The sequence below is a fragment of the Gopherus evgoodei genome, chromosome 2 (assembly GCF_007399415.2).
Source record: "Gopherus evgoodei ecotype Sinaloan lineage chromosome 2, rGopEvg1_v1.p, whole genome shotgun sequence".
NCBI classification, from domain to species: Eukaryota; Metazoa; Chordata; order Testudines; family Testudinidae; genus Gopherus; species Gopherus evgoodei.
The window spans coordinates 152,972,326-152,984,770 of NC_044323.1; the positions used below are offsets into that span (position 1 = coordinate 152,972,326).

General features: G+C 42.1%; 1 protein-coding gene across 1 annotated transcript in view; it reads right to left on the reverse strand.

Annotated features, from left to right (window-relative positions):
• The window catches only part of CDS2 (CDP-diacylglycerol synthase 2), a 44,320-nt gene extending 32,070 nt beyond the window's left edge, over positions 1 to 12,250 (reverse strand). The window contains exon 1 of the mRNA XM_030551983.1: positions 12,057 to 12,250. Within this exon, the coding sequence (XP_030407843.1) occupies positions 12,057 to 12,119 (63 nt within the window). The 5' untranslated portion in view covers positions 12,120 to 12,250. The remainder of the gene's footprint in view (positions 1 to 12,056) is intronic.
• Positions 12,251 to 12,445: the final 195 nt, after the last annotated feature.

The window sequence follows — 12,445 nt, forward strand, 5'->3', positions numbered from 1 at the left end:
ACTTGCTGACACCAATATCAAGTTTTTTTCTGGCTGTTGCTGGGCTGAATGCAGACTGCACATATGTCTGATTAGATCCTACTGACTTGCTAAATTTGATTGTGTTTGACACAAAGGTAGCGAGGGGACAGTAATACTTCAGTCAGCATGTGTTTTTGTGATGTTATATACAGCTGCTCTCTGTTTATAAGCATGTCCTAATTCCTGGATGCTCACTGAACTGGAACACATGGGAAATGCTTGTGTCAATAAATGTCTGACAATTCTCCCATTTTACTTTATTTTTAGATAAAAGAACCTTACAGGCTTCATTAAGTACCAGATTGGTGGGGATACCTGCATGGGGAAACTGCCTGTCAACTCAGTCTGGCTCTGTGGGGTGGGTGGACAGTTAGTTGTATGGCCTATATCTAATTGCTTATTGTGTGACTTCAGATGCCTGGCTTTTCTTCCAGCCGACTTGAGAATCGGTGATGACTACCTCAACCTCTGACAGGCCAAATCCTGTAGCTTTCTTTTCATTGCATTTTAATTGTTCATCACTTCTAGGTCTCTCTTCAGCTTGCTGAAATTCAACCGTCTGAGCCCAGGAATGAAGCACCTTCAACAGCAGAGAAAGTTTCTCCCTTGAATTATGAGACATTATCTGTCACTTTTGTAGCGACATTCATCCCAAAGATTCCCACAGTGCTTCACCGATACCGGCAGTGGGCAATGCCACGCCTAGGTGCTAACTGCTCTATAAGCACACACCAATGCTGTACAGCAGCGTGGGACAGAAAGTACAGAAAGCCATTTTCCAGTGAAAGGAAATAAGTGGGTGGAATGTAGGTGTATATATTGTGCTCTTCTATATATGACATTTAAAATGAAGCTACTTGTTTTTGTCTCCCTTTTGAATGTATTTCCCTTTAAATTAACATGCTTTAAACTGAGCTCTTGTCTGTCCCAGAAAAGAAAAGGGTGAGGAAGAGCTGGGTAAAGTAGGTTCTACGTGTATAGGGCCCTTTGTTTTCCATTTTTATTTTATTTTTCCCAGAAATTTATCAGCGTTTATTACCAGAACAACAAAAACAGCTGAAAATCAGTGCAAAAAAATATTTTTTCTGGGTAAATATCGGGGGTTTACTTTGGTGGATGGAAAGATGGGGGAGAGGGGAGTATTCAGTAGATTAATGTTCTGAATTCCATCCATCAATGTGGTTTGCTGCAGAACTAAAACAGAACTCAAAACACAATGGCCCCTCTGAGTTTAAGAAAACAATACGTCCTCTAATTCCCCAATAAAACTTTTCATCTGAATAAACAGTTTGCTATCATAGACTTAGAACTATTACTTTATAAATATTTACATTTAATAATTGGGCCACACCATTTGCAGCACATACACTCAACTTCATCCTTTTCTCTTGTTTTTGTTTTTTAAAACTTTCAAATACTTTCTTGTATTCTGAAACGCATTCGGATACAGATTTTTGTTTTCTTCCCATTTTAGTGGGTCAAATCTTTAAACCATTTTCTGCTAACAGCTTGAATGGATACATGGTGGGCATGAGATTCATCAGTACATTCAGAGGCTCAGGCACTTCAGAGCTTGCATGTGTGTCTGTTTGTTTATTGTGTGTATCTTGTAGCCTAACCCATAGTCTTAGTTCCACAGGCCTCTTTGCATATACACCCAGACTAATGTATTATTGTAATACATATATCGTATGCAATGTGTTGTATTTTCCTAATAAAATAAGTTATTTTTATATATTTGAATGATACAAAAGTAGGGTGAAAAATTAGAGAAAAAGAATATTTTGTAAAACTCATGCATTTTTCGATAAAAATAGGTTTAAACTGAAAACGAAGGGGCTTGTATGTATAGCAGTGGTTTTCAACTTTTTTTCATTTGCGAATCCCTAAAAAATTTCAAACGGAGGTGCAGACCTCTTTGGAAATCTTAGTCTGCGGATCCGTGGACCACAGGTTGAAAACCACTCATGTGCAGGGTCAATAAACAGAGCAAGAGGGTGATTTCTTCTTTCACCTTGACTGCTGTGGGTATAAAAAGCTTCATGAAACATGAAGGAAGGCTTTATTGGAACACTCTGCTGTGTCTGACCAAGAATCAGGTGGTTACACAATAAATGAATTCTGAACATTGTTCTGATTTTTACTGTACGTGCAGTTTGCTCAGTACTAAATCTCAGCTCCTACCATCACATCTCTGTGTACATGCACAAACTCAGATTTTAAAAATGGCTACTCTCTCTCACTTCAGCTCATAATTTTATAAACACAAAATTTCACACAAAGGTGGATTTGTGCTCCCCATATACTTTAGGAATTCTTGGGTAAAGTTTCAGGTGTGTGGTGGAAAGGGTGTGATGGGTTCCCCGGGGGTGCCACCTGGAACTGGGATACCACTGACCCATCAGCCTGGCCTCCCACTCACACTGTGCTGCTGTGACAAGCTGCAGACACACTCCCTGTCTTACACTTTCACCAACATACACACAGGTAGGGACACGCCCAGCTGCAGTTACATGCAGGCTCTCTAACCAACCACTGCACGTGAACTAACAATAGAGGGGCTACAGCCAAAGCTACCACCAGCTTCCCAGCCTGGAATCCCAGAGGGGTACCGTCCTGCCTGGTCCAAATCCCAACCAGTATGAATTTATTGTCCAGTTCATCTCCCCCTCAATGCGGAGAGGAATATGCAACAGCTTTTGCTCCTTCAGCTACGATTTCCCACCCATTTCACTCACACGCACCGGTTTAGATAAAGCAAAAACTACAAGTTTATTAACTACAAAACATAGATTTTAAGTGATTGTAAGGGATAGCGAACAGATCAAAGGAGATTACCTAGCAAATAAACAAAAAATGCAAACTGAGCATAATATACTAGATAGATTGGATATGAATTAGCAGATTCTCACCCTTACTGATGGTACAGGCAGACTTCCAGATTCTTAAGGTACAAGCTGCATTAGCTTTACAGCTTGGGTTTCTCAGGTCTTCATACAACAGACAGTGTCACTCCCTGCCTTATATAGCTTTAGCCTATGGCAGGAACCCTTTGCTTTAAAACTTGGCTCTCAGACTGGTTTGTGGAAAAATACTGACATCCCAAGATGGAGTCCAGAGTCATGTGGCCTGACCACATGTTCTTGTATTGTCATAGCAGCCATTGCTTATAGGCTGTCTGGAGTGTTCTCAGGAAGGTTCATCCAGTGTGGGATAAGCTTCTCCTAAGGCCTATTGTTCTAATGGCCCATTACCATGAATAGGTCCTTCCCAGCCAGCTACTTAGACTGGAAGCATCTTCCTCAGTGGGCTTCGCCCAGGTGTGATTACATGTGAAATAGACACAGTCAATATTCAGAACTTCAGATACAAAAATGATACACGCATACAAATAAGATAATCATATTCAGCAAATCATACCTTTTCCAATGACACCTTACATGACCCATCTGGCATAAAATACATCTTAATTATACTATGTAATAATATCACTATGGAGAATATAGGGGTGCAGCGTCACAGAAGGGATGGGGAGTCTTTTTGTAGAGTTCTAGGAGAGGACAAATCTTAAAGGATGATATATCATCAGCTGTATTATGGGGAAAAAGTCTTGTCCACGAGCCAATAAGGATACGTGCATCTGCATGTAAGGAATCACTGTTATAAGATTAAATTATTCTCGTTTCAAAAGATCCTTAAAAACCTTAAGAGTGGTCATTTCCAGGACAGAATACAGTTAAAACATGAAATTTAGCCAAACATCAGTTAAGCCAAACCACAGGGGAGATTTTTTTTTAATCTTGCTCTTACTACCTTATCAGTAACATGTGTGCAATAACCTCTGAGCTACCTGCTATCTTAAAGACCTTTGATTATTGTTTCCAGCGTGTCCAAAGCTTTGTAACTAACCCCCCACCCAAAACTCTACCGGTCATTGCAAGTAACTTCCAGCAGCCACCCAAGAAACAAACCCTGATACTTCTACTCCTGAAGCTATTGTATGGCATCTTCCCATCCAGTGCCCTCACTAAGGGGCAGGCCGTTAAATTCACACCAGAGCCACCAATGGTACAATGCCAGTCCCTTCACTGAAGTGGTTCTCACTTAAAGCAACTGTCTCATTCTAGGTCTTCTTTCTTGTCTTTGCTCCCTAGGATCATCTAGCATCAGACAACCATGTACCCCTCCAGATCATCTCACACCACTGCCAGGCCTAAAGCTTGGTCTTCCATTAGGAACAGCCTTGTTCTCTCCCTGCCCTCCTTTGCCTTCTTTCCTTTCATGCAATTCACAAGAGATGAAGGAGAAGGAAGTGTGGAGCTTGGCCTCAAATCTCCAGACATAAGAGCTAGATAGGGCTGGAGAATGTAAGCAAGGCTGGAGGTGGGGGGGGGGGGGAGGAAGGAATCAGATCTCTCCTAACCAAAAAGCTAAGGTGACCAGCTCAAGGCAGATGTCAAAGAGTGTATGAGGAGCTACCCGCAGAGTCCAAAGTCAACAATTCCAGCGCTGCAGAGTCTCCAACAGCAGCAAAGTAGAATAGCAATGCTGACAGCATCCTTACTTCCTATAAGTTTCTGAATAGCCATTTAAATCTGTTGCTGACTGGGGAAGTTATAAGCAGCAGGGTGGCTCTGGCACCCTTTGTTGAATTATGGGTTGTTGGTTTTGGTCCGCAATCTATGCGCTGTTCACGTCTGGAAAGTTCTTTTTGTCATCATAAAATACAGAAACTGTCACCCTTTATTTCCCAGGGGCAAATATTTTTCAAGGCCTAATATAAGAAAGTTCTAGCTAATCTAGTTAAATTGCTAATAAGAACATTGTGCAAAACCTATTGATCTTGTGTTGTCAGTTTCAGGAAGTCATGGCTCCCTTTACAGACCTAGTCACTGATGTATAACTCATCTCTAAAGAGAAATCCATTGATCTTCACCATCTTTCACACATTTGAGAAATTTTAATATAGCTATAGAAAAGTTGAAGAGAATATTACAAGTGAGGCAGCTGACAGAGTGAGATGGACACTTATTACACTAGACTGGATCTTTGGGGCAAATGATAACAAGCACTGAAGTTTCCACTCAAAAGTCCGGTAACTGTGTCATGTTAAAGAATTAAGCAGCCAATCCTTTCCTTGCATCCCTGAACCAGGAGATGCAACTGGTGGGCAAATCACAGTGTATGTACATGGACTGGTTTCCTTGATCTTCTGTTATCACAGCACTCACTGTGTCTAGCACCTTTCATCCAAGAAGCTCTACTCTCTTCCCAAAGCCAAGTTCATCCCTTATGCAAGTCCGTTAAGCCTTACAATATGCCTGCAGTGGGTATACGCTGTTTTACAGACCAGGTAATTAATATATAGATTTAAGAAGGATACAGAAGGTGGCAGAGTAGGAAATAGAAATGCAGAGCTCTGGTTGCTAGTCTTCTGCTACCACGAAAGAACCTCCCCTCCATCTCAGCTTCATTTGTCTTGTCATAACCATATGCTTCAGAAAAATAGAACAAGGGACACCATACTAAGGGTTTATTCTTGCAAGGGGCTGAGAACACTGCAGTCAATGGAAGTTGAGGGCATTCAGCACCTTGGCAAGCTGAACTGCCACAGTCTCTATCACAATGGGCTAGAATGGCCTGATTATACATAGGGAATAAACATAAGCTCTGCAGAGTTTTAGACAGCAAAAGTTCAGCAGAACAGGTCAGTCATCTGCCTGGAGAATACAGCTGATCTGGTGTTGCAGGCTTAGAAAATGAAATACTGAGCCAGACAGAAAGAAACAAGTTGCCACTTATTAGCATGAAGGTAGCACTGGCAACATCCCCATCAAGAAGATTTGTGAATAAAGCAGCATGTCTGTCTCCCCATCACTGTCCCTATCTGAGATTTTCTACCAACAGAAAATAGTGGATTCGGCATTTGAGTTCTTGCTGTGTCAAGCCTTTGTTATGTGGGAAAGCTCAGGGCCGTTTTATGTCTATAACAATGAATAGGTTAGCAGAAGTCAAGCACCTCACTATACATTTCACTCACACAAAATATTGTCACTGAAGGGACCAGATCCTTAAGTTATCAGTGATCAAAGCCACTCCAGCATCGATATGAACCTGGAAAGAAGCAGGCAGTGAAGAGGAGAGTTTCATATATATTTTCAACTTGCCAAGGTGCTGAATGCCCTCAACTCCTATCGACTGCGATGTACTCAGCACCTTGCAAGAACAAATCCTTCCTGGTACGTAGTGACTAACGGAAACCAGGATCAGTTAGTGACACTTTCCCCAGCTCGAGGCCAGATTAGCAGTGGTAAAAGTTGCTACCCTCTGATGGCCAACCATCATGAACTATGTCAGAGTGGTCTCAGACCAATTCCTAGTTGCACAATGTCATCACAATAAATGGCACCATTGTAAAAGACTAACTGGCAACTCTGTTGGCAGTTTCAGAGAACCCAAGTATTAAGTGAGCAATAGAGACCAAAATGACCTCTCCGGTCAGGGCCGAGACACGGCTGCTGCTGTCTATCTTGAAAGTAAACTGGGCCTGTCAGTCTCTTACGGAGATGAACCAGCACTTTTCATAAGTTCTAAATCCCTTTAAAAATTTTAAAAGGGAAGACACAGGGATAATCTAAATAAGGGGAAGCAACCCTAGCCCTTCAGGGCTTTCGACTGTATCAAAAAAAGCACCAATTTTGCAGTGTATCGAGTTGTGGTATCACCAGATCCTTTAGATGCAATCGTAGCTCTCTAATTCAGACTTGTGAGCCTTTAGTGATCTATATAAAAGTCAGGGGTGCCTCAATGAACAATCTGGGGGTTCAGAATTGCTTACGTGTTCGAGTGTGGGTCTCAGGTTACATTTTCCTCCCCTACCCTCACAGCCAGTCTCAGCTTCTCTATTCTGTTCGTCATATGCCCCCACCTGTCCAACTGAGGGGGTGCATATGCACCCAAGCAGAGAGAGCACAATGCAAAAGCTGAGCTAAAGAAATTTTATCCTTCTTTTGCTTTAGTGTTACAACATGTGGCACCAACACAGCTCCTGATACTTTCAAATCACTTCACATTCATTAGTGAAGATTCTCAAAACCCTCGTGAAGCAGACACGAACTATACTCATTATACAGGTGGATACTAGAGGCACAAAGAAGTCAAGTTAGAGTTGGCTAGCTACACGCTACTCTGATAGGTGTTTTATAAAGCATATAGATAGCTAAACAACAAGGTCAGTGACGAAGAATTCAACACTTAAACCCCACTTAAACTCCAAAAGTCACCACACTCCCACCAAGAATAGAACCCAGGAATCCTGACCAGGAGCAGCAGAAGTTTCCTAAAAGTGGGAGGAGACACCAGTGCCTGAACCATGACCCTGCCCCTTCTTCCAGAGGCCATGCCCCCTTCCTCCTGAGGCCCCCCACTCCCTCACCCTTACAGCTGGTAAAATGTGGCCTATGCCCTTCCACTTTTAAAAGTGATGGCACCATGGCCCTCTGCCCCAGCCCGTTCTGGCGCTCCTCCATCCACTATGCATTTCTCCCTCTGTTTCCTGCATTTAATTTTTAACATCTCCTTCCCCATCCCTTTTAGAAATAAAGTTTATTTGTTTGTGCATGCTCAATAGAAGTATCTGAACACTGCAATGGAAAATTTCATCTGTTTGGCCCACTGTGCAAGTATGCCTCACAGCAGAGTTGCTAAAGGGGGGAGGGATAGCTCACTGGTTTGAGCATTGGCCTGCTAAACCCAGGGTTGTAAGTTCAATCCTTGAAGGGACCATTTAGGGGTCTGGGGATTGATCCTGCTTTGAGCAGGGGGTTGGACTAGATGATCTCCTGAGGTCCCTTCCAACCCTGATATTCTATTCTATGAAATGTGCTTCTACCATTCACTCCCACAGTTGCCACTATAGTTAAAAGGGGATGGTATTTTCCACCAAGATGTAGGATGTGAACCACAAAGAAAGCTGTAAATCACACATCAGTAAGATGTGCAGCCCTAAAGACTATGCCTCTAAATGGCACAGTCTTGCCCTCCTCCCTTCTCACACATGCTAGCTGTATGTATTACTGGCCCCTGAGACTCTTGAAAAATCCCTGGATCTCATGTACAACAGAAAAAAAAATGTTAGATTTGTTTGGTGCACTTAGGTAAAATTGCAGTTGAAGGAAAATGTGATTCAACAGGATGCTTGTACAACAAGCACTAGCTTTGATCTCTCACTCACATTAAAGTCTTTCCTCACTTCAACTAAGAAGACATCCACTTCCAATTTTATAGCAAATAAAAGAATGAGTTTATAAACTGCAAGGGCGAACAAGAGCCTTGAACTGTATTGTAGGGGCTGAGAACTTTCATCGTATTCCTCTAATAACAAACAAACACTCACTGACAGTTATTTTTTAATCAAATCCTTTGTTGGTAATGATGGTCAACAGGATTGAGCTCCTATTTATCCACACAGCAGGTACAGCAAAATTAACATCAGCGTACATTTCCCTAATTCTTGCATTTCACTATGATCTGGAGGGAAACAAACGGATCCTACCCCTATCTTTGAGACCCAGAATCTAAAGTCTTACAAAATCTAATACACAGAGAAATGTTTTTACAGAATGTGTTTTCATTTCAGTGAAAACTTTCACATTTAAACATTCCCTTGTACCAACAGAAAGAGAAACATAACAGCTAGTGTTGTGCCAGCGAACCAGGAGCAGAAAGTGAAACTAACTCTTGTTTCCATTATCAACACAGACTGAAGTGTAAAGCACCATGTAGGTAGGAAAAAAATGTTGAAAAGCTAAATTTTAATAATGTACAATTTTAACTTAAAAAATTAGCAAAAAGAGAAAACGTTTAAGAATCATACAGGGCTTCTATTCTTTTCAAAGCTATTTTTTTTCTGTGAAACAGAGCAAACTCTGATGAATTATTATTCTTGGCAAGGCTACAAATATAACAGAAAATGGGTAACAGTCTCTTCCATATAACGATGCTTAAACATGATACGCAGGGTTCAACTAAAAGACCTGCACATATATTACAGCATCCACACTAGCTACACTCAGTTGCTATTATTTCTATTGCTATCATGCGTCAAGTGTACCAGGCACTTTCCAAAACAATGAGGAAGACAACCCTGGTCTTAATCAGCTTTACCAGGTCAGACCTCACGGGGTCTTTCAGGCGCTTGCTGCACAGGTCTGCTCACACGGACCTCATTGCATAAGCAAGGCCTTGGAAAATACATTAGAGATAATCTTGCCAAGCACCCAGTTTAGGTAATCACATTCTGACAACCTCATTCTCTCCCTGTTAAGTTTCAAAATATTATTTGCTTCCCACTCTAAATTGCTGTGTATTGTTGTACAGCTGCCACCTTTAACATCAGAGGTGGCTGCAGTAATTCTTTGTCTTTTGTATTTCGTTTGGGTTATTTTGGGATGAGCGATGCCTCATAATTCCCAGACTTCTATTGGGAGGATTGCATCTCAAGGCATCCGCTCACATATAACTGGAGAAGCCCTTTTGGAAAACTCATTGTATGAAAAAAACAGCTTTGTTAGCTGTAGATAACAAGAGAGATTACACTATAACAGCCCTTTGACCTTCTTAAAGAAGAACATATCCCATAGCTAAGACAAGCTCAGTTTGTTTGGCTGACAGAGAATGTTTTCATCTCAGTTAAGAAATACGAATGTCTCCAAGCTTCCAAGGAAGCATTCCAACTCCTACGAAAGTACTGCAGGATAAGTGAGCTTGGCAGAATTCTTTAATGATTTCAGTGGAGAATCAGTTTATTTTAAGCTTTTTTCTATTTTTACTGATGTACATTTTTACAGTTGTGCAAAATTATGGGGTTTAAGGCTTTTGTATTTTTATCTATTGAAATTTTCACAGTTTGGGAAAATTGTAGGGGAGTCAGGCAATAGCTGGGGGAAATGAGACATGCATTTAACAAGAATACATACTTGGATTCATTAAAGCTTTGTAACAGTTAAATCACAAACTGTCATCACATGTCAATAAATACACAGCAAATATCCTTAAATCAAACTGTAATAAATTCTCAAGCAGCATTCTTACTTGGCCTAGCTGTACATTTTGATAAAGATTGATTACAATATTTTTCAAATCAGTTTGTGTGCATGTTGAAATTGATGTTTATCAACATTTACCAATAAAAATCTAATCCTTCCAAGCCTTTGTGTGAGAGTTCTATAAATTCCCCTGCTGCAAAATAAATCACAACTGAAACAAATGCAATTACCAAGCTGATGAGGGATTAATCCTCTTTTGTTTAATATAAAAAATTAAAATGTTATTACCACTGAACAAATAGAAGTCAGTAATTGTTGAGGATACGACTTCATATAAGCTCTGAGGCAGTCAGCACCTTGGACCTAAATCAAGGCAAGTTTTTAGCAATCCCATTCAATAAAGGGTCATTTTCTCCTTTAAGTTTCAGCTGTATACTTATGCAAGAATGGATAGGTAATTAGAACCAAAGATATATATTAAAACTCATGTGAGGTATTAGAGGAACATTGTTGCAATTGTAGAAATGCAAGCTGTCAAAAGAAGCAAGGATTTTACATACTCTTCTAGGTTTACTTAAACATAGAAATGTCATAATTTTAGCTTCTTTATTTTAAGTAGTTCAAACATTCCACTGCAGTATAGGAAGGACAAGCACAGTAACACTGCCCTAAGGAACAGGAGCCAAAAGGAAACTGACCTCTAGACTGAGCAAGATGCAAAAAGTAACCTAATAGCATGAGAAAGTAAAGAGTAAATACAGTTTTTCAGTTCTCATTTTCAATGTCCCTAACATGATTAATTGCAAGGACAAAGATATATTTTTAAATATGATTTTTATCTTGACAGCACAACCCTTTTCAGAGTTACTTTACAAGACAACTTGATGGTGAGTTTTCCCCCTTAAAACATCTAGATGTGTTCTTGTTTGAGAAATAACAAGAACAGTGTATTACAATTCTTAGCACTTTAAATATTCTCATTAGGTTGCTGAAATCATAAATTCTGTGTAATCCAACAGACCATACTTTTTTTTTCCTCAGGGGTGGCATATTACAGCTACATTGTGAGCTCCTCCACCCAGGGACTTTGTTGTTTTGGGTAGGTCTGTAAAATGCTGTGTACACTTGGGGTAGTATATAAAGAATATAATATCCACATTACTATAATAATCAGACCTCCTGCAACAGAAACCAGTTGCACTCCAAAAAAGGACCAATATGCCAATCAGGAAAAGTAGATATGTCTATAAACGTATAGAAAAAAGAACCACAGATAGGTCTTGTTTACTCAGGACTTGCTCTCAAAGCCCAGCTCTGGGTTACAAATAAATGGCAAGTTCTCTTGGTACTGAGACGTGCTGTAATAGATTATAGACACCATACAGCCTAGTGTACCCCTGCTTCTTGTTTTGAGAGATTTTGTCTGCATGCAAGGTACACATGGCTCCTAGCACCTTTTAGAAAGGTGACAAATAAGCCTACAGCTCTGGTGGGAGGCCAGAACCAAAAAGCTTCTGTTTACCAAAACACAAGTAGCCCACACAGCTCTTGCAAGGGGATGGAACTGCCATCAGGCCAACCATTCGCTGTAACCCCAATTCCTCAGGGAGGGCTGGAAATATCTTTGTTCCGGTTCATGCTGATTATCCCATCAACAGTGCAATCCACACACATCCTACACCCCAGCCTCGCACGGCCCCTCAAGCCGATGAAGCGTACATCACTACATTGCACCCCTAATTCCTCATACCTCCCCAACCTTTGCACACCTCTCTGTACGACCCACCCCTGCGCAGCTCATTACAATCTTCTGCAGCCCACCCGTGAGCAGCGTCTCCTTTGCACCCCATGAGCACCCCAACTGCAGCTCCCCCTGACCATCTTCCGCACTCCACCGCCGCTGCATCCCCCCATCCCGGCCCCTTTGCAAGGACCAGCCCAAAGCACTGGGTGCCTTGCCTCTGTGCAGTTCTGGCCCCGCCCCGTTACCTTCTCCTCGGGCTCCCGGGCCCCGTCGGGCTCCCGGCCGAGCCTCTGCCTCAGCTCACTCATCTTGGCCCGAGGCCGCCGCGCCTTGCGCTCCGCTGTCCGCAACCGCAGATGCTCCCGGTGCAACAGCTCCGAGCGCTGCAGCGCGAGACCAGGCGGCAGCAGCGCGAGCGCCCCCAGGCTTCCATGGGTGGGGGCACGGGGGGTAGAGGGGCCGAGCCAATAGTAGGCGCAGGAGGGGAAAGGTGGGCGTGGCCACCGTCTTTCTTCGCCAGCCTCATTCTCAATGCGGAAGCCCGCGCGCGCGCCCCGCCCATGTGTACCCAGAAGTGGCCAGCTCTCCTGCCGAGGCCGCCATGATTGGTGTAGGCAGTGGCGTACATACTGCA